The sequence below is a fragment of the Lepidochelys kempii genome, chromosome 18, assembly GCF_965140265.1.
Source record: "Lepidochelys kempii isolate rLepKem1 chromosome 18, rLepKem1.hap2, whole genome shotgun sequence".
NCBI lineage: Eukaryota > Metazoa > Chordata > Testudines > Cheloniidae > Lepidochelys > Lepidochelys kempii.
This window is the reverse complement of record NC_133273.1, coordinates 3,181,635-3,204,751: the sequence shown is the minus strand read 5'-3', so window position 1 is coordinate 3,204,751 and position 23,117 is coordinate 3,181,635. Positions and strand designations below refer to the sequence as shown.

Here is a 23,117-nt window from a genome sequence, read left to right as displayed (position 1 = left end):
TGACCCGCCGGCGGGCGGCCCGAGACGGAGCGGGGAGAGCTGACCCGCCGGCGGGCGGCCCGAGACGGAGCGGGGAGAGCTGACCCGCCGGCGGGCGGCCCGAGACGGAGCGGGGAGAGCTGACCCGCCGGCGGGCGGCCCGAGACGGAGCGGGGAGAGCCGAGCTGCTGCCGAAGAATCGAAGGTCCAGGAGCACTGCTGCCACTGCGCCAGCAGGGCTCCTTTTGCCGCACACCCCCAGGGATGGTCTTGCGCACCCCCTGGGGTGCGCGAACCCCACTTTGGAGACCACTGATCTAAATCACTGATGAAGCTATTGAACAGAACCGGATCCAGAACCGATCCCTGTGCGACCCCACTCGTTATGCCCTTCCAGCATGACTGTGAACCACTGATGATTACTCTCTGGGAACAATTTTCCAGCCAGTTATGCACCCACCTTATAGGTTGTATTTCCCTCGTTTGTTTATGAGAAGGTCATGCGAGAGAGTATCAGAAGTCTTACTAAAGTCAAGATATACCACGTCTACCACTTCCCCCCATCACAAGGCTTGTTACCCTGTCAAAGAAAGATATTAGGTTGGTTTGACATGATTTGTTCTTGACAAATCCATGCTGTTACTTATCATTTTACTATCTTTTAGGTGAAGTGTGGTATGCCAGAAATGGAATACTGTTTTCTCTAATTTAACACCCGGGACCTTAGGTATACAGTACTAGGTGTGTGCATATTGGAGCAAGCTGTACAGTCTGCTGGCAGTTACTTGGTGACCATGCCTAATACCTGTGACATGAGACACTTTCAGGAAGGAGTCAGCCTTTTCTAGAGAGGCCACTTTGGCCTGAACAAGGGGTTCAGTCCATCCACTCTCTTTTAGCCAATCTCCAATCACCTTTATGACTTGCCATTTCCAGATGCAGACCACCCACCATAATGACAGATTTGTCCTCTCCATCCCCAGCAGGCCAGGTCCACTGTATCGGTTTGGTTATGGGGAAAAGAGGCTGATTCACAGGGATCACTGGGACTTGGCGTGGTGATGTACAATGTTCCTTATCACATCCATGGCTGGACGAATCATTGCCACAGGCTCAGGAAGGGAAGAAGCACAGTGCAGGCTGGGGTGAAGTCTTGCACTGGCTGTTGCTGGCTTGCCCTGTCGCTCATTCCTAGCTTCTGGCAAACAGAGGATAGAGACACCTTCCCTGCCCATCCTGGCTAATAGCCATTGATAGACCTATCCTCCATGAATTTATCTCGTTCTTTTTTGAACCCTATTATAGTCTTGGCCTTCACAACATCATGTGGCAAAGAGTTCCACAGGTTGACTGTGCGTTGTGTGGAAAAAATACTTGGTTTGTTTTAAACCTGCTGCCTATTAATTTTATTTGGTGACCCCTAGTTCTTGTGCTATGAGATGAAGTAAAGAACACTTCCTTATTTCCTTTCTCCATGTCATGATTTTATAGACCTCTATCATATCCCACCTTAGTTGTCTTTTTTCCAAGCTGAAAAGTCCCAGTCTTATTAATCTCTCCTCAGACAGAAGCCGTTCCATGTCCCTAATAATTTTTGTTGCCCTTTTCTGAACCTTTTCCCACCCCAATGTATCTTTTTTGTGATGGGGCGACCACATCTGCCCGCAGTATTCCAGGTGTGGGCATACCAGGGGTGTATATAGAGGCAATATATTTTCTGTCTTATTATTCCTTTCTTAATGATTCCCAACAGTCTGTTCACTTTTGTGGCTGCTGCTGCACATTGAGTGGATGTTTTCAGAAAACTCTCCACACTGACTCCAAGATCTCTTTCTTGAGTGGTAACAGCTAATTTAGACTCCATCATTTTATACGTATAGTTGGGATTATGTTTTCCAATGTGCATTACTCTGTATTTATCAACATTGAATTTCATCTGCCGTTTTGTTGCCCAGTCACCCAGTTTTGTGAAATCCTTTTTTAGCTCTTCGCAGTCTGCCTGGGACTTAACTATCTTTACTAGTTTTGTGTCATCTGCAAATTTTGCCACCTCACTGTTTACCCCTTTTTCCAGATCATTTATGAATATGTTGAATAGGACTGGTCCCAATACAGACCCGAGGGGGACACCACTATTTACCTCTCTCCATTCTGAAAACTGACCATTTATTCCTACCCTTTGTTTCCTATCTTTTAACCAGTTCCTCTTATCCCATGACGGCTTACTTTGCTTAATACCCTTTGGTGAGGGACCTTGTCAAAGGCTTTCTGAAAATCTAAATACATTATGTCCACTGGATCCCCCTTGTCCACATGCTTGTTGACCCCCTCAAAGAATTCTAGTTGAACACTCCTGCCAACAAAGCACTGTTCACACCAGCACTTAATGTAGACAAAACTTTTGTCTTTTAGTGTGTGTGTTTTTAACATCTCTGAACAAGAAAAGTTTTGTCTTTCACTTGCCAGTGTAGACAAAGCCTTACTTTTTCAAGCACTGATCTGTCAGCTGAACTGCATGCCTGTGGACTTGAGGATCTATGCCCAGAGTAGAAGCTTCATGTGTTTACCAAGCCAAGGTCAGATAAAAGCTGTAACCTTGGGAGTGTAATAAAAATTAATAGAAGCCTGGAGTGGCAAGTATTAATTTTTATTACACTCCCAAGGTTACAGCTTTCTCTGACCTTGGCTTGGTAAACGCTGCCACCACCCAAATGTAAAAAACCCCCTTGGATCCAGGAAAGAGCACTTGGGAATTCCTCCCTGTGCGCACGCTCGCGCGCTCTCTCTCTCTCTCTCTCTCACACACACACCCCCACCCCCCTCCCCGGGAAGAGCTGAGAGAGAAAACAAAGGAAAGTAGCTGTTGCCACCAGCTAATCAAACAGCATATGCACAAACCTCTTAGGACACCAAAAATCCAATCCTGTTCTTAAAAAAGGTAAATTTTATTAAAAACCACAAAGAAAGAAAATACATCTGGAACTTAGGCTTTTGCTAGATTTTAAAAGAGCAATTCCAAAAACCAAGCACCCAAACTAGCTTTCTTAAGGGTTCATCTTAAAAGTTACAAGCAAACAAAAGCATCTGGGATTAGCACAGAGGAGATCCATTAGCCAAAATAAAAAATAAACCTGATTGTGTCTAACTAAACATTCCCTATCCAAATCATTTCCTCTAGATTTGGAAGATGAATTTTCGTACCTGGTTCAAGCCTTACACAGCACTGCAGGGCAAAGCAGATTTCATCCTTGACAAAGTCATTTACTTCTCCCAGAGGTGAGGCCAAGTCAGATCGTACCATATGTGATCTAATGCTTTCTGGGAGTGCGAGAAGCAAGCTCTCCTTGTGACAGGTTTACTCACTGTTAAATAAATTGTGCATTATTCCAGTCTAAATATGTCTAGCTTCAGCTTCCCCCTTGGATCTGGTGATACTTTTGTCTGCTAGACTGACGACTTCTCTGTTCTACATCACTAGCAATTTTTAATTCAAGATCGTATGTTTTTATGAGCTCTGCTCTAGTTCTAACACAGGTTAATTCAGGGATGTCCTATGATCGGCGTTATACAGAACATGCTGGGTGATCACAGTGGACCTTTCTGGCTTTATAACCTATGACCGGTGTGTTAAGTCACATTGCTGCTCCTTGGTAGAAGCAATGGGTTTATTATGGCTGGGGTCAGCTTTTCAAGGCAGCCTTCTTTCTGCTGTAAGTGCAGTGATAAACAAGACCAGGCTCCTGCCATAAGGCGGAGATTGTGTGCTATTAAAATACTGACCAGATCAAAACTGCATGATGCATAATAAATACTGGCCTTTCAAAGCACATTTACAAAAAGGAGGGATTTGCTTTGTTTGTTTTTTGAACACACAGGGAAAGTAGGGGTAGGTGTGTTAATACCATTTCCAAACTTGGATCCATAAAGAAATACGGACTTAGGGGCAATCCTTTTGGTCCAAGAGACTTCACCAAGATCACAATGCAAGTCAGCAGCAGAGCTAGGATGCAGTTCTACTATGCTATCCTTTGCTCTATCTCCTGACTGGTACCTTCTGGAAAGTGTTCTCTTGTCCTCACTGGTCTAGTTTTAGTAGTGGTATCATGTGACAGCGGTGGGAATTCCAATCTCCCATGGGAATGTTTGCTGTACCTCTTTGCATACTAATAAGCAAGCCATTCTGCCAACACCCAGCCAAGCAGGGAACGCACTTTTGTCAAGTTACAATGAGCAGAGTTGTATTTCACAGAATGCCTGTGTTTGAAGGCAAGAATTGTGGAAGATTTTCCTCACATGCTTTCAGTCTCCAGCTTCTTTGCTTTTCAGGAGCAAACAGATTTACAAACAAAGCACAGCATTGGATGTTTCCCCAACAACATTTTATTTCCAGAGATTGAACTTCAATTTCAAGTACAATTTTCCATTCCTGTGCCCTTTCCCCAGATAAAGCAAATGCAGGGGGGAAACAATACGTTTCACTACAGTGATCAGTAAAAAATAAATATTCTAAAACTCCTGGACATCAAGACTTCATGTCATATTTTAAAAGAGCTGGTAGATTATTTTCTTCCCAACCAAAGATTTGATCAATAGAGAAGAGTTCTGTCCCCACAGTGTTCAGGTGGGGACGGAGCTAATTCTCTTTAAAATATATTCAGGACTTCAACAACAATAAAAAAACCACACTACAATTACTTCTGTACATTACATTACTATGTACATTTGTGATACATCTGCCAATTGAATGTTCTCTTGTTCAGATTTCAATTGCCAGAACAGAACAGCTTCGCAGCAGTCTCCGGTCCTGCACACCACAGCTACAGATGAGCTACAGTCCATTTCGCCAGGCAGCTTCTTGCTTGGTGCGTTCGCTTGCTCCAACCCGTTAGTGGTGCCAGCAAATGTGCAAACAAAAAATGGGGACATGGAAGTAATGCCAGGTGTAGTCACAGCATCAGATAAGGGGCCATGTTTAAAAAACACTTGGGAAGAGTCAGAGCACTCTGGGAGCGAAGGCTGTGCCTAATGGGAATGCTTCTGTTTGTCTTCCAGTTTTGCGTGTGTTGTGATAAGGTGCCATACGGGTGGATTCCTAGCTACTCCTTGCTCCACGCCAGAGGGAGGGGTACTGAAGGTCTCATAATGGAGCCATTCTTCTTCTGGCTGCAGAGGTTGCATCAATACCAGCCACAGGGCTATGCCTGCGCGTAGGCAGTCCCTGCTCCAGGGTCCATGAGCAACCACAATGCAAGAGAGACTAGGGCTCCAACAAGGCACTTCTGAGCACAGATAGGAAGCCACTGTTTAGCCTGGCTAGTTTTATCCCCTCTAGTCAACAGGACCAAGTTTAGATACTTCTAAGGATGCTGATGCAATCAGAATTAGGGACTCAATGGCTTGAAAACAGTCAAGTGCCCCTCTGCTTGGACCCACTGCAACAGCTGCCACATGCTATTGTGCCTGAATACCACTGGTGAATGCAAGGATTGCTCTACTGGCCCTCCTGGGGCACGCAAGTGACTCATTTGTCATTTCGAGACTCAAACACAGTGTAGCAGAAATATCAAGGTCTGGCACTGTGAAATGCTGAGCACCTTCAGTTCCCAGCGAAGTCAGTTGCATCTCCCAGGAGGCATTCAGGGCCTCGCAGGATCAGGCCTCTAGAAAAGGAGCTTCAAGGTGCAGGACTTGCTTCGGCAGTTCTCATCAGTCTGCTCTTCCAGGGGCACACTTTGAAGGTCAGGCTTATTTTCACAACCCTAGAGAAGGTAGGAGGCAGAATCTAGGTGCTTACATGACCCACTTTCCCCTTTCCCAGACAGCTCAAGTGAGAAAACCTCAACCTTTATGAGAACACGCATTTGTCAAAAAATTAAGGCAGAAGGATCTTACCCCAGTAGTTTGGCTATTTTATTTTCAAATGCACTCTCAGACTGAATCATTAATTAGGAGGACACCAATGTTAAAAACTAGTTAATCCAATGGTTATTTTAATTAATTTTCTTTATCGGAATGATACTCAAATCATAATTTGTCAATTGAGGCCATAACTTGAACTGTAAGGGCCTGATTTGGGTCTCACTCCAGCTTTACCCAGATGTTAGTCTGGCTTCAGTGACGTTACTCCAGATTGACACCACAGCAAAGAGATCAGAATCAGGTATCAAGTGTTTCCAAAAATTTGTTTTACTGTTTTGCAATAGTTTTTGATCTAGCTACGCCTGGACTGACATAGGTGCATATGTATTAGGTCAATTTCCCTGGTCTTTCATCTGAAGTGAAGTTTGGAGCCTCAGACTTGTAACCACAGGTACAGTCCAAGTTATGTCCAGGGAGAGGTTTTCACATTGCCAAGACGACTCACTGTTGGGTAAAGTCCCTTCACCAGCGAAGTTTACACAGTGGGCCAAATTCCTACCTCAGTAGGTTTCAGAGTAACAGCCGTGTTAGTCTGTATTCGCAAAAAGAAAAGGAGGACTTGTGGCACCTTAGAGACTAACCAATTTATTTGAGCATGAGCTTTCGTGGGCTACAGCTCACTTCATCGGAACCTGTACCTCAGTAGGTACAACTCCAGTACAGGCAATAAAGCTGGGCCAAGTTCAGACCTGGTGCAACTCCACAAACTTCAATGTAGTTACACCAGGATCCCAAACATTTAAGAGGTTATTCTTTATCCCTTGGTCTGCTAGACATTTTTCCCTTTTCAGAGGCAGGTGCTTTGTAGTGGGATAGTCATAACTTTCCTTCCTTCAGCACAGGATTCTCTGAAATGATAAGGTCCCACTGCAGTGGGATTTTGGTCTGGTATAGTGTATGTATGGTTTTACGTTTCACTTACAAGATGATCTCACTAGTCTGATTACTTCTATGTGAGCATTAGAGGAGTTGGTGGTTACAATTTATAATATACAGATCTCAAATTTCAATGGGGAGCTGTTCATAATTATCTAAAATAGTAAAATAACCGATCTACACTACTTTTTAGGTATACCTCTGCTTTCTCAGCCTAACTCTGATGAGAAGCCAAGGCCCTTAGAGCAGGATAAAAGCCCTACCAGATACAGTATCTGCAGAGAATATAGGACTAGGTGATTCAATGTAAGCCATGTGCTTATGTTCAGTTAGTCACTGGCTCTTCTAAACATACATTTCCTAGCTGTGTCCTACCGCAGTCTGGGCTGCATTGCACCACCTCTAGAAAGGGGTGGTACGTTTTCATCTTTCGTGCAAATGCAAACACTGTTGCTGAGAAGGACTGAGAGCAATTTCAAATTGTCCTCAGTGATCCATTAAGAAAAAAGCCACTGTTCTGCTCTCCTGTGTATTACAAATATACAAATAAACCTACTCTAACTATTTTCATGCCATTTCATTGGGTTAGGACAGGGGACCCCACCTACAGGCCACCAGAGCATTTCATAAGGCCCACACCCTGCTTCAACACAATATACTAATGGCCAATACATTAGCGTTTTGTCATCATGTTTACATCATTTTAGTTTACACGAGTGTGTAAACAGACAATACTTTACATAGAAACAACCTAGCTAAATACATACGAAACAAGCAGAACTTCAAATATAAATCAATACAGATGCCTTGAAATCTGATTAAAATCTGTCAAATCTGTTTGGCCCACCCAAGGGTCGTGCTTAAGTTCCTGTGGCCCACCCGTATAATAAGGTTGGGCACCACTGGGTCAAGGTGTTAAGCAGCAGTTTTCAAATCAACATCTCAGTGCTTAAGATACCAATCTCAGTGCTTCTGATACTGATCCCAGCCTTCCTGGGCCTCTTCCAGAGTCACAGCTGAGGTTGGGCCTGTGGGGTCGTTAGAGGAACCCCCATCGTGGGTGTCTACTGCCCTACAACTCTAGAAGAAGCAAATAACTTTATAAATTCATGATTTTAAGCCTAATAAAAATCTGAAAATGAATTTCTCAACTTAAATCCATACAGTATCTTTTTGTAAGGAACATGTGCTCACATCTTCAGCAAACCCTCAAATATCTGGGAGAGTTTAAATGAAGTTTCCCCATTAACAAGCGTTAAACTTCATGTTAGTTATTACATGTGGTGTCAGAGAGCAGGCACGACATGAACACTTTGAAACAGGCAGGGGAACTGCAGGAGCTGTGTTAACACAGATACTTCCTACCACTCCAGTTTGAAAGTGTTATTTGAAGTGACAAGTCGCTGTTACTTTCAAGTATAGATGATTTCAATGATGAAACCTTTAGTAAGGATTAGGCAACTCATGGATGTTAACACAGGATAAGTCTTCATTTAGGTCACAGGTGTTGCCTTTGGCAGGTTATCATGGTGACACATGAAGCTGTCATCTACACAATATCAAGCGTGCAGTTAAACTTTGCTGCTCCACAAGGCGACTGGAAAGAAGATGTAAGTAGTAGACCAAACGAGATAGTAGAGAGAGACTATTGAATAGGAAGAGAACAAAACCATCAGGATACCTGCAACAGGAAAGTAGCACAGAAAAGTAGGTCAGATACAATTGACAAGGTTAAACAAATGTAAATATGCATTTCACACACTTCCCCAAATCCCTGCCTTTCTGTCACTGAAAGATTTTCTAGCAGGTTTGAGCCTAAAAGATTCTTCTGTTCACTGCTGGAAATAAGTCCTTTTAAGAAACACCAGATACAGGTTGTTTAGTATGATCTGGTCTTCTCTTGCACCTTTCACAGCACGTAACTCTGCGGCAAAAGGAGCCATTGCCACCACGTATAATGTACTTCATGATCTTAAAAGAGAAAATATATAATCCATGAAAGTACAAGCTGCCAGAGCTACTCTTCTATACACCAGCAAAAACCTACTGCCTTCAAGGAAGTTGTGTTAAAGACTGCGACAGCAAATAGAGAGAAGGGTACTGCTAGACGCAGATGCAATGCCATTCCCATCGCAGAGTCTCTGCTGTGCAGCATACAGCTACTAGTCAAAGTTCTAACACTTCAGCGGTCTCTTGTCACACTGCCTTCCTGCAGCACCATGCACAGTGCAGCTGCCAGCCTGGTGAGTTAGTTTCGTGACCCCACCTTTGTATACACACAGTGCTGTGCTTCTACTGTTTCCATGCCATGCCTAGAAGTCTGACAAAATACTTTTCTGGCTGTTTCATGGCTCCATTTCAGGGTTCTATAAATGAATAAAAACATTAATAAAAAATACAGTTGTCCAGTATGAGCTGCTGGGTATTTTACACCTTCCTCTGAAACATCTGGTACTGGCCATTCCCAGAGAAAGGAAACTGAGCTAGATGGACCATTGACAGGATCTGGCATGACACTTTCTCTGCTTCTGAATCATCTAGGTTTATTTCAGGGAGGAGGGAGCATGACCTAAGAGTTTGATCATAGCAATTGAGAGTTGAGAAACTGGTTCTATTCCTAATCCAAACATGGCCACTATGTGATCTTACACCAGTAACTTCTGTGCCTCTGCCTGTTTGCCAATCCCTAAACACTGAGAAAATCATAGAATCATAGAATCATAGAATATCAGGGTTGGAAGGGACCCCAGAAGGTCATCTAGTCCAACCCCCTGCTCAAAGCAGGACCAATTCCCAGTTAAATCATCCCAGCCAGGGCTTTGTCAAGCCTGACCTTAAAAACCTCTAAGGAAGGAGATTCTACCACCTCCCTAGGTAACGCATTCCAGTGTTTCACCACCCTCTTAGTGAAAAAGTTTTTCCTAATATCCAATCTAAACCTCCCCCACTGCAACTTGAGACCATTACTCCTCGTTCTGTCATCTGCTACCATTGAGAACAGTCTAGAGCCATCCTCTTTGGAACCCCCTTTCAGGTAGTTGAAAGCAGCTATCAAATCCCCCCTCATTCTTCTCTTCTGCAGGCTAAACAATCCCAGCTCCCTCAGCCTCTCCTCATAAGTCATGTGTTCCAGTCCCCTAATCATTTTTGTTGCCCTTCGCTGGACTCTCTCCAATTTATCCACATCCTTCTTGAAGTGTGGGGCCCAAAACTGGACACAGTACTCCAGATGAGGCCTCACCAATGTCGAATAGAGGGGAACGATCACATCCCTCGATCTGCTCGCTATGCCCCTACTTATACATCCCAAAATGCCATTGGCCTTCTTGGCAACAAGGGCACACTGCTGACTCATATCCAGCTTCTCGTCCACTGTCACCCCTAGGTCCTTTTCCGCAGAAAATGCTCTTCCCCATTTTGTAGTGTGTATTCACAATGTCTCTGGTGACAAGCACTATGGACATTCCATGTATTCTTATTTCTGCTTCTCTTAAAGAGGCACACACTGTATTCAGGCAAGTAAGAACCCCCTCATGTTTCAAACACATGTTGAAGAAGATATATATTTTAGGTTTACAGTACAAAAAAGAAATGTATATTTTCATACAGCTCCCAAGAACTCTTCACATTAGTTTACCTTTTCCAGCAGTTCGGCTGAAGGATGAAGTCAGTGAAGGGACTCGATAATGAAGGGCAAAAGCACTATGCCTTCACCCCTTGTGTGTGTGTTATAAGAAACAAATGAGAGCCAAGGTTTTGTGCTGGTTTGTTTTAAAAACTTACCCCCTGCATAGACCATCTTTTTCCAGAGCTGGGACTCCAGTACTTTGTCATGGGGATAGAAGCCCTGGTCAACCATGAACAGGATCATTATCATGGCCACAATCCGTAGAACCACAAGGTTGCCCCCTGTCAAGAGGTATGTGCCCGTCAGGAGGGAAGAAGCATAGGGACAGGGCAGGCCTCGGTACATGAAAGGGATTCCTACAAGAAAGAGGAAGGAATGGGTGACTTTTCCTTTTTAAATGGCCACAAAGCTATAAGACAGAGGATTCTGGGAAATAAAAGAGAATGCTTGGTTCAGCCCTAAAAAGGGGACATGGACAGATTAACCAAAAATTTGAACAGTTCTTCCCCGGTTTTATTTGTAACACCTGAGATAAGAAAAATGAACACTTAAAAATCACGTTTCACCATTTACTGTGTGTATTTTTCGTTTCCCTCAGCTGGACATCACCAACGATTAGACAGGGGAACAGATTATCTGGGAGTTCTCACTGTGCCCATCACTCACCATCTCAACGCTAAGAAAATGGATCATAACCGAAAGAAGGACTGCAACCAAAATAGGGTCGTGGGCTAATTTTCCCTCCCTCCTTCCCCTCGAGCAATCAGGACTACGTTTGTTTTCTTCTTTCCTCTCTTCTCCTCCCCAAGAGGTTTCCTCCCTCTTGCTTTCCTTTCTTCCACCTTCTCTTTTGTTGCTCTCTCACTCCAGCTATTGAAAGGGAAAATGCAGATGTTCACTGAGTCTTGGAGCACTGGGGAAACCCCAGATGACTGGAGGAAAGTCAATGTTGGGCCAGTTTTAAAAAGGGTTTAAACAGGCCGACCCAGGTAGTTATAGGCCTGTCTGCCAAACATCGACCCAAGAATTAAAAGGCGGCAACGCAATTAACGAAAGTCAACATGGGCTTATGGAAAACAGACCCTGCCTCACTAAACGTGGTATCTTTTTGAGGAGAGTACTTTTATCAACCAAATTTATAACCGTGCTACTGTAATTTCCTGAGACTTCTGTAAGGCAAGTGACTCGGTGCCACACCACATTTTAATTCAACAACTAGAACAGTATAAAGTGAACATGGCACACATTCAATGGACTAAACGGGCTAATACAGAGTCTCAACGTGTAACTGTAAATGGGGAGCCGTCACCAAGTGGGTGTGTTTCCACTGGGGTCCCTCAGGGATTGGTTCTTGGCCCTGCGCTATTTCACATTTCTATCAATAACCTGGGAGGAAACATAAAACCACCACTGATAAAGTTTGCAGATGACACAAACATTGGGCAAGTGGCAAATAATGAAGAGGACAGGGCACGGATACAGTTTGGAGAGTTTAATGTGTTGTTAACAGCACAGATAGACACTAAAGTTGAAAGTCTCTAACATATACACAGCATCTCACCCACTCTCTCCCACAGAGGGCAAAACTATATCCTCTGAAAGAAAAACCTGCTGGAGTGGGACAGAGAGACCAGGAAACTCCACAAGGAGAACATGGTGGCCCCGAGGAGCCTGGACCCTTCCCACTGCTCCCCAGCCCCCAGGGGCTGACCTGCTCCCTCCTCCACAGCAGCAGAGATCCATCACTGGGGCCTCCCACACCTCCGAGCACTACCCCTCCCCCTGCCCCTGCCCTTCCCCCTCCCACAGGTGGGAGCAGCAGAGGATATGAAATAAAACCAATGAGAGTCCACACTGTTTAGGGCGGCCTCAGAAACGCACAGGGCATGGCTGCTTCTCAGCTACAGGAGTTCAAAAAGCAGGACCAGCACAATTCTCTCATTCCATTTCCTCCCAGCAGGAGGTGCTGCCCGGCCCGTTAGCAGAGACTGGAGCAGAACTCCTACAACCAGGTGACCGACTTTCAGCCGCATTACACCCTACTTACACGCCCTTACGACTGGCTGCAGCCACGCTCCAGACCCGCGCAGAGGGAGGGAGACCACGCACTTACCACTCGAGAAGAAACACAAGCGGGCAAAGACTGCGAGCACATAGACCATCGCCAGCAAGCCATCCAGGATCCCGTGAGCCTGCAGCAGCAGAGCTGTGGCCAGACCGAATGACGTGAAGTCAGCAAAGTCATCCAGCTTGGCACCTGCAGCGAGTGACAAGTAGCTGCTCAGGTTGCGTGGTCGCTGATCCCAGCACCACAAATGGCAGGAAGGGGCAAACAGATTTCCCAAACCCAGCAGTGCTCTTGGGGTGAGTTCAGCACCACCCACTAGGGAACTCCATGGGCTGGACACGACTAGCATCATCACCACCAACACAGCACGTCCCTTACAGAGACTAAAGGAGCTACAGCTGTGCCTTGCTCAGGACCCAGAAGTGTCTAGACAGGGAGATTTCTGACAGCAGGGGTCTCTTTAGTCCAGCCAAGGCAGAATAAGAGCCAAGAGCTGGAAGTAGAAGCTAGTCACACTCAAGTGGAAATAAGGCCCAACTGTGTAACTTTCAAGATAACAAACCACTGGAAGAACAGGTAAGAGGCATGGTGGGGTTACTCTCTGGCTTGGGCTCCAGTGAGGCAGATGATGGCAGGAAAGATGTTCCAGCTTTGGCGGATGGGAAGAGTCAAGTTTTGACCTTCGATTTTACAAACCACTTGGAACAGTCAGCTAGGCACATTTTAAACTGCCCCCACTTTCTGGTGCAACTCCTTTCACCTCAAGAGAGGCCTGCCCTACTGGCTCCTTAGGGCCTCCTTCTGCCAAAGAGGAGGGTACTGAGCCTGGAGGATGAGGAGAGGAGACGGATCCTCTTGTCAAAGGGTTCATTTTTCCCCACGCTATTTCTGACCCATCCATGATCAAGTTCTACCTGATGAAGAAGGAGCTGAGTTAGGCATTCAGGCTTGGCACCTCCCAGGGCATGCATGAGAAGTTCAGTTTGCAAAGTGGATGAGTTTCTCCACTTTGGGAGCTCTCCTGTCCTCTCAAATGAGCCATATTGCTACTCCTCGCCTTTCCCCAGCCCTTTCCGCACAGCCGTAGCGGAGCACTGAATTTGGCTTGTTTCACATTCAGTGCACAGTGAGATACACGATTTTCTCTCCCTCAAGGCTACTACGGGTGTGAAAAGGCACCTAGGATCACCACCGCTCCCTCCCCTCCCCACACGCAACAGCCTTGGAAGAGCCGGTGGAGGCGCTCGCTGGAGCGGGACGGTTAGTTTTCAATCAGCCCGGGAATGCTGGAGAAGTTCCAGAAGAAAGCTGGTGTGGTGCTGATATTTAGAAAGGGTAAGTGAGTTGACCCAGGTAATTACAGACCTGTCAGTCTGATCACGGAGCGGCTGACACAGGACTCAATTACTACAGAATTAATAGTGGTGCTGGAAATTCTTTTGTTAATACATTTATTGCGGTTTGCCCTGACTCAGCTGCCACACAAGCATTCTTTTATTAGTCCCAAAGGCCACTTGATGTTGGTTACATCCAAAATACAGATGTAAACAGATAAACTCACAGTCAATATCCACCAACAATACAGTGATAAGCAAATAAGTGATAAGCCAAAACACAACCAGATCAGGCCTGGGAGACACCTTCCCATGAAAGCACGACTCCAGAGAGGTAAGGAAAAGCTCGGACAAGGAACCCATAGAAAAACCATGCTTTATATACACTAATGCATGAGGGATGTCATTGCGAATTACTGGACCTTCGCTAAAGTCAGCTGAAGCAGTTTATATTGCTTTGCCGTATTTTTCCTGAGCTACTGGTCTAAGCATTTCTAACCAATTAGTTACTATGCCTGGGATCCAGTTAACACATTCTCTTTATTTCTGCTGCTTATCCTAAATCTTAAATAAGAAAACTCTAGTACTTCCAGGCCCAATACAAGTCTAACACGAACAATGCTTCATTCTCGTGATTTTTTTTTTTTTTTGTCTCATGCTTCAGGCCTATCACGCATATTAAAATCCGCACTCAATTTAAAACCATAGTTTAGTGGGGTCTAATGTGGGCTTATATTCCTATAGAAGGGTAATATAATCAATGCCAACCAACACCTGTAAATGGAAAGTATATCCTGTCTAACTCTCTCTTTTTTTGACGGGATTACAAGTTTGGTTGCCAAAGGTAACAGTGACTTAATATACTTAGACTTCTGCAAGGCATTTGACATGGAACTGCATGTTATATGCATTAAAAGCTGCCTAACTGATAGATCTGAAAATGTGATTGTAAGCAGGGGATCATCGAGCCGATGTGTTTGTAATGGGCTCCAACTCTTAGCCTGACGCTGTTTCACATTTTTAATCAGTGACCTGGAGGAAAACAAAATAATCACTAATTATGTTTGCAGAGGCCACAAAACTGGGGGAGTGGTAAATAATGAAGACAGGTCACTGATACAGAGTGATCTGGATCGCTTGGTAAACTGGGCACAAGCAAACAATATGCATTTTAATGTGGCTAAATGTATCCATCTAGGAATAATGAATGTGGGCCATACTTTCAGGATGGGGGACTCTATCCTGGGAAGCAGTGGGGGTCATGGAGGATAATCAGCTGACCATGAGCTCCCAGTGTGACTCTGTGGCCAAAAGAGCTAATGTGATCCTGGGATGCATAAACTTTATTACTCCTGAGGACATTCTGCACCACAAAATAATAAATTCTGCACATAGTATTTTAAAATTCTGCAAAATTCTGAAAATTTTATTTGTCAAATAAATGTGGACACTCCAGATTGGCACTGGGAAGCACAGGCCACTGGCTGCACTGAGGTGGGAAATCACTGTGCGGCTCCCCCCAGGATACAGACTCAGCAGTGAGGCTGCACCCAACCCTGACACAGAGCAAGCCAGGCCTATCCCAGAAACACCCCAGGGCCCTGCTCCTCCGTGCCAGGTATACCAGGTGCGGGCAGGCAGGCTCAGGAAGGCATGATCCAAGTGTGGAGGGGCCTAGTGTGGGGGGATCCAGGTGTGGGTTGAGATACTTCGGTGTGTGGCAATCTGGGCGCGGGAGGGATCTGGATGCACAGTGGCTTGTTGGGGGTTTTTGGGTGCAACAGTAATGGGACTCCACAGGGGGATCCAGGTGAAGGTGGTTGAGGCTTGGCAGGGGGGTCTGGGTGTGGGGAGCTCAGTGGGAGGGTCCAGATGCTGGGGGAGTGCGGCTCAGTGGGGTCGGGATCCAGGTGCAGCTGGTTAGGGCTCAGTAGGGTGTGGATCCGGATGCAGGTGGCTCATTGGGGTGGTTTAGGTGCAGGGGGAGTGGGGCTTGTCGGGGGGGGGGGTTGTGTGTGTGGGGGGAGCCTCGGGAGGCTCGGTAGGAGGGTCTGGGTTTGAGGGGGTCTAGATGCACAGGGGTTGGGGGGATGGGGGAGCGGCTCCCTGTACAGTGATCTCTTCCCCTGCAGCTGAGGAGCAATAAGTGCAGGAAGGTGAGGGGGAGAAGGGGAAGGCCAGTTTGCAGAGCTTCCTACAGCCGGGGGAGAAGTCTGGGGGTGGGTCTGACACAGCCCCAGATGCTGTGCGGGGGGAAGAGGAAGTCCCGTCCCCCCCAGCCCAGCTGGGACTAGCAGCTGAGCCCAGCACAGGGTGGGAGCAACCAGCCAGGTCTTCCCCAATCCCATCCCCTGCCCCACAGTGAGTTACCGCTCTGCCAGCTGCCCTGGGCACCCGAAACATACTGCTGGGGAGGGTCGTATGACCGCTCTTGTGGCTTCCCTTTGCTTCCTCATCAGAAAGTCATTTTCTGTGGGGAAGAAAAGAAATCTGCAGGGGACATAAATTCTGTGCACGCACAGTGGCACAAAATTCCCCAAGAAGTAATAGACAGGGAATTCTGGAGTAGGAATAGAGGTTATTTTACCTGTGCATTTGGCACTGGTGTGACCGTTGCTGGCATCCTGGGTCCAGATCTAGTTCTCACAATTCAAGGAGGATGTTGGTAAATTAGAGCGGGTTCAAAGAAGAGCCACGAGAATGATTAAAGGATTTGAAAACCTGCCTTATAGTGATAGACTCAAGAAGCTCAATCTATTTAGCTTAACAAAGAGAAGGTTAAGGGGTGACTTGATCACAGTCTGTAAGTACCTACACAGGGCACAACTGCTTAATAATGGGTTCTTCAATCTAGCAGAGAAAGGGCTAACACGATTCAGTGGCTGGAAGTTGAAGCTAGACAAATTCAGACTGGATATTAGGTCTAAAATTTTAACAGTGCGGGGAATTAACTACTGCAACAATTTACCAAAGGTTGTGGTGGATTCTCTGTCACTGAGAATTTTAAAATCAAGATTCAGCGTTTTTCTAAAATATCTGCTCTAGGAATTATTTTAGGTAACTTCTCTGGCCTGTGTAATATCGGAGGTCAGACCAGATGATCACAATGGTCCTGTCTGGCCTTGGAGTCTATTAATCTACAAAGAGTAGGTGCCCTTTGGCTTAAGAACTTTCCTGCTTACTTCAGCTGAGGACTGTCAAAGGCATAACCTGTTTCCCTGCCCTGGCACAAACCCACCCACACCTGAGGACAAGTCAGAGTCCCACACTCCCAAGATTACCAGGTACTGGAGGCAGCCACCATTTACAATTAATCCTGCCAATTCAGATAGTTGGACAGAGCCAGCACTAACCAAGTACTGGCTAAGAGAAAGGCAGTCCTCTGCTTTCCCCACTTCCTGTACTTGCCAAGCTTCCAGTGGAGGCTCCCCATTGACTTGTGCAAGTGTCTTGGTGCACAGCACAGTCAGAAGTAAACCACACCCTAGAGCATGAGACACCAGAATTGGTGCCACCACAAGATGGGTTTGAGTCAATGGGGAAGGACAGGGCATAAATAGCACCAGCACAGTCTAGAGTTATGGGAGACAGGAGGTGCTGCAGGAAAGGAGGAAGAGGAATTGGTCTGGAGAAGGTAATTAAGAGAGCTTCTGTTCTTGCTCTTTCATAACACCAGAACAAGGGACCATTCAATAACATTGAAATGTGACAAATTCAAAACTGATAAAAGAAAATCCTTTACACAGTGGGCCTCATTTACACATTGAGTCTGTGAAACTCATTGCTAGGCTGTTGTTGAGGCCAAGAAGTTGGTAACATTCAACAAGGGATCGAGAACAAGAATATTCAGCATTACAATAACTAATGCTAACAAAAGAAATTTTGGAAGGGAGGGATATAAAACTGGATGCTGCAAGGCTTAGCCTGATCTCTGATTATATGGGGTTAGAACAAGACATTCACGTGGAGGTTCAATTAGCCCACATCTGCCAGCCAAGAGGGTTCGTGCACCTTCCTGAGGCATCTGGTTATGGGGCTGGGCATGTCAGGGGCAGAATACAGGACTAGAAGGACCAGGGGTCTGAGCTGGTATGGTGTCTTCCTATGTTTCTGCTTTCCTCCCCTGAAAGAGTACTAGGACAGAGGTCTGGGTTTTTTTATTGTAAGTTTAAAGCTCTGGATACTCTACTCCCCCGAGCAGATACTTTTACTTCATTCGTCTTGGGGGCCAAAATTATTATTAGTAGCAATTATTTGTTCTGTAAGACACAAAAGACTTTTACTGCACTAGACAGTTAAACCCAGCCCCAAAGAGTTACTGTCTGCAAGAGAAGAGGAGTTCAAGCTCCGTTTTTAGGACTTGGTCTTCGTTTTCCCTGAAGACCCTTTCTTTTAAAATTGGCACCTTCTTCTATGCTCCCTGGGTGTATCAAAGCCTCATCTGCCAACTTCACTGACTAAAATAAGTGTAGTTGTTTTCATTCCCATTGGCCCTGGAGAGCCAAGCTACAGCAGAGGGAGCAGGAGTCGGTTCTGGCCTGCGTATCGTCAGAACTGTTGACCCCCTGAGCCTTATGGAACAACCTAGCTTGACTCCTGGTTCCCAAGGGCACCTGGCAGGGCTGCCAGTTAGAAAAATGCTGCTTATAAACCAAGCACACCTGATCTAGAGTCGCTGAGAGACAACAAACCTGGAGAGCACCACAACGCCTTTTTCCCAGGAAACCAGTGAGCCAGTGGGGCCAGAGGCCGAGTTGCTCAGATGGAGGCAGTGTCCACAGCTCAACCCTACGCATGCTGCTCTACTCCCAAACATGGACTTACCTGGCTACATGCACAGGACAATCCTACATGGGGCACAGAGAGTCCATCATAGAGAAACAACCTGGGAATGTCCAGGGGCCTGGCTGTATAGTCCTTGCACTCCCAAAGCCCAATTCAGTGTTGCCCTGGGGCAATCATTCACACCAGTCCAACACAGGTGTTAAATGCCACCATTCAGATTTGGGAGCGGGAGTTTATACTCACTTTGCACTTGTGTAAAAGACTCCCCCAAGTGCAGGGCAATGGCGAATCTGATCCCAGTGACTGCAGTGGAGGCTTTGGGTGGGTTAAAAGTGTAGCACTGGACTCCAGATCCCTACCCATCTCATGAACTTATCTTTTGAATACTATATTTAGCCCTCTGCCTTTGCAAGGCTGATTCTGTATTCACATACTCCTGTGGTACAGCAGGCCTGGAAAACCTAGAACCATACCATATAACTCTCTTCGCGCTGGTCTGAAGGATAACAGATGAAGGCGGACTGCACTGGAAATTTGGATCTAATATACAATTTCTCTCCTCTGCCTCCAAACAGACTCTTCCATTAGCATGCTGCAGGAGTTGACGTAGAGCAATCACTATGGCCCAAATAGTTGGGTGGGAAAAAAAACAGGTGGCAATAGAAAACTAAGGGAGGTTTCTCTCAGTTTCCCCATCAGATCATTTATTGGCGATACAGGGAAGTTGCCTCCCTGCAGAATTAGAAGGGTTTTAAACCCACCCATCGGCAAGACTCACCACTCCAGAGTTTCACATGGATCTTGGGCCAAGCCAGAAACAAGGGCTCTTTGCAGTCAATCTGATGGTGGAAGATGAATGGAGAGCACCCATCCACATATGTGGATCCCCACTGGAAGTGGAGTCAAGGGGAAGAGTGCAGCAGAAGTCTCCATTCCACAGTCTCTGGACAGGGATGCAGTATGTTTCCTCTCTATGTCCAGACGCCAGGGTCAAGGCCTGTTATTTTCCCCTCCCACACGGAATTTGCTCCCCACCTGTGTTTTCCATACCGACAGCTCAAACTGATATGGTTGTTTTAGTGATTCATAACGGCCTGTCTGCAATGCCATCATTTACGAGAACGACTGGAGAAACTGCTGCTGCTGATTGACTACCAGGAGAGGCACCATGTTAATGGCTATTGAGTTTTGGTGTTTCAATTTGCAACAAGGAAGGCTAGAATTAAAAAAGGACATAATCTGAAATCCTCTGGATTCTAATACGTTCCAGGCAAATTGGGGACTAACTGCGATTCTGAAGAATGCTTTTAAAGCACAGAATCCTGACCGAAATCTCAGAAATTCTACAGGCAAACGACCCTACGTTTAGCAAGAAGCCCCCAACACCAACGTGTGTAACGATTACCTGGCACAACAGTCTCTGTGCTTGAAAACCCACTGTCTGGTTGTGCAGTGATGGGGTAGCAATACAGCCCGTGGGCTAATTTTATCCCTAGGGTGCAATTTATCCTGCCCGACAGGGATGAGTGCACCTGTTATGTCTCGTTTGTTCATTAAGTAGATTGGACACTGCCTGTCTCACAGCCTGAGCAACAGGCCTCGTATTCTGAGCTTCTAAAGGACGACAAGATGGAACTCACCCAGGGCTGAGCAAGCATTCAGTTGCCTAGCAACCGCTCCGTCAGCTAGGTCAAGCAGGAACCCGATCAGGAGCAGCCAGCAAGCACAGTGGTATTGCCTAGAGGACAAGAGCAAGGGAAGGACATTAGGGTCTCCATGACTACGTCAGGTTCGGAGGTTTATAACAGGCAACAAGAGCAGGGTTGCTGGGAGACAGCCTGTGAAGCTGGAATGTGCATGGCTCTGCATCAGTGCAGGAGACTGAAGTCAGAGCTCACGCCCAGATCTTCTGATACACGCTGCCTTTCCCACCTCCCAAGCAGTAGCTCTCCCAGGGGCCTGCCCGCACCTCCTGCTGCCTTGTTCACACAGGCTCTCGGGAAGGGGAGGAGCAAATTCCACTCTGTGATGTGGGGGAGACAAGAGTCCTGTTCCATACACATGCCACTTGCTCAGCCTTGGAAGAAGGGGACGTCCTTGACCTTGACCACAGGCAGGGGCTGATAGGCTTTAATAGGGAAGCATTAGAGGATAATCACACAGGGGAGGAGGAGGGCAGTCAGCAGTGTGTCCGGGATGGCATGGCCTTGACTGAACCGGATTAAAGTGCGTAAGAGCTTCCCAGGGAGATCAAGCAGCCAAAACAGATTTGGCAGGGGAGCGTTGCAAGATGCCTTAGCATGGGGGCAATCATTTTTGAAGCGCAAAATAAGTCCCTCCACAGCTCTTCACTCTCCTGCTGATGTCCCCCCAACGTGCCTATGGATCTCCTGCATTGTCCTTCCAAGGGCCCCTCTCTTTTTGTTCAAGTTGTATCTCTGTCCCTCCCAGGTGTAAATGGAGGACAGAATTTGGTCCAACTTAGTAACAGGATACTGACTAGCAGTACAGTGCTGCGACTTCCTGGGCTCTGGGAGTTACTGTAACATCTGGCCAAGGCATCACTCATGGGCGGCGAGAACAACAGACTCAGCCTCCCCTCGTGCAGCCACTGCTGCCGGACCCCTGTTGTGGGTTTGGTGGGGGAAATTTTTGCTTTTTATTATGCCCCATGCAGGTTCTGGGGTGGCTGAGGCAGCGGAATGTGCTACTCAGCTTCCTGGGTTCATCAGTAACTCGCTAGACTCCAGGGAGATGAACCCAGGAAGCTGAGTAAGACATACCGCCTCTCAGCTGCCCCAGAACCTGCATGGGGCATAGCAAAATCTCAGGTTCCTCTTCTGGAAGAGAGACGACAACAGCTTTTGAATTTTCCCATGGGGAGGCTTGGGGTCTGCAGAGGGGAGGTGTGGTCGCGGTGGCTCTGGCCAGCCCAGGGCTCCTCTAAGCAGGTTGGGGGGCCCCCCTCAGGGCTCCGGCTGGCACGGGGCTCCTTTGGCAGTGGGGGGGGGGCAGGGTGGTTTCAGGGCTCTGGCCGTGGAGGGGAGCAAGGGGAAGGGGTGGAGTGGGGCTCCACTCGCCACTCATGGCTTCGCTGCTTTCATAAGCGCCGCATTTATTCATTCCTGTGCACCAGGCACATCCCTTAGGCTGCTGAGGTACGATCTCCATTTGGTTGCTGTGGTACAAGGTGGTATCCAAACGGCAACAGAATCCCTGCCCTTCAAGGAGTATCTGTTCATCTGTCATCCCCATCTACCTAATTTGTTGTGTTCACTTCACCTTGAGGGAGAAAGGGTGAGCGTCTCTCGTCCAAACAGAGCTAATACATTTCCCTGCAGGCATTCGATGATCGCAGAGGTTCCTAAATATGATTCATGAAAAGGGCCTTACCAAATTCACAGCCATGAAAAACATGTCATGCACCATGAAATCTGGTCTCCCCTGAGAAATCTTGCTATTGTAGGGGGGTCACAGTATTGCCACCCTTTCTTCTGCGCTGCCTTCAGACCTGGGCGGATGGAGAGTGGTGGCTGCTCGCCGGCACCCAGCTCTGAAGGCAGCACAACAGAAGGGAACCGTCCTTACTTCTGTTGGCAGCAGCGCTACCTTCAGAGCGGGGTGCCCAGCCCCCAGCTACTGCTCTCATGCCCCCGCTACAATAGTCTTGAGACCCTCTTTTGGGTCAGGACCTCCTGTTTGAGAAATGCTGACGTCTGAAGACATCTGCAAAATTTGCTATTTATGCCATGACCAACTCGTGAAAAATTTGTGATTTCTCCATGATTTAAGTAGACCTCTATTCATAAATGGGATATTTGGGTGCAAACCCCAAATTGTGTGGTTTAATACCACTTAGAAACGACAGTAATAGGTGTTATAGAAATATCCAAAATAGGTACTGGGTTGTCCTATTATGTTCTCTCTTGCACAATTTTTGTTTGCCCCATGGATCAAAATGTTTGTATTGTAATTTCATAGTTTTCACTACACTGCATACCGTGAACTCCTGGCCCTTTGCACTGCCAGCCAGGATAGAACTCAGCTCCTCCAGTTATGAAAGCAGAATCTCCTCCCACCTGAGCTAAGTGTTGAATAATAAATGTTCCTTTTGATTTTATAGACTAAGTTTTTTGTTTAAAAAACACCCAAACCTAAATTTGGGGGCTCTATTCCTTGACATCTCCCTTCCCCCCTCACTTTAATATTAACAGGTTTCAGAGTAACAGCCGTGTTAGTCTGTATTCGCAAAAAGAAAAGGAGTACTTGTGGCACCCTAGAGACTAACCAATTTATTTGAGCATGAGCTTTCGTGAGCTACAGCTCACTTCATCGGTTGCATCCAATAAAGTGAGCTGTAGCTTACGAAAGCTCATGCACAAATAAATTGGTTAGTCTCTAGGGTGCCACAAGTACTCCTTTTCTTTTTAATATTAACATAAATTGTGCATTAGGGAGCCATCTGTGTTACCACAACAGAGTCATGTACACCACGATCAGATCTGTAGTGTGGACAGGAGCTAGCCGT

At 46.5% G+C, this 23,117-nt stretch overlaps 1 protein-coding gene across 4 annotated transcripts in view; it reads right to left on the bottom strand.

Moving 5' to 3' along the window:
• Positions 1-4,336: 4,336 nt before the first annotated feature.
• Positions 4,337-23,117, bottom strand: part of TMEM269 (transmembrane protein 269) — a 45,552-nt gene continuing 26,771 nt past the window's right edge. For all 4 annotated transcript variants that reach the window (XM_073317200.1, XM_073317199.1, XM_073317201.1 and 1 more), the window contains 4 exons: positions 20,230-20,327; positions 12,516-12,659; positions 10,558-10,758; positions 4,337-8,455 (listed from right to left, as the gene is read on the bottom strand). In XM_073317200.1, coding sequence (XP_073173301.1) covers positions 8,346-8,455; positions 10,558-10,758; positions 12,516-12,659; positions 20,230-20,327 — 553 coding nt within the window. In that variant the 3' untranslated portion in view covers positions 4,337-8,345. The remainder of the gene's footprint in view (positions 8,456-10,557; positions 10,759-12,515; positions 12,660-20,229; positions 20,328-23,117) is intronic.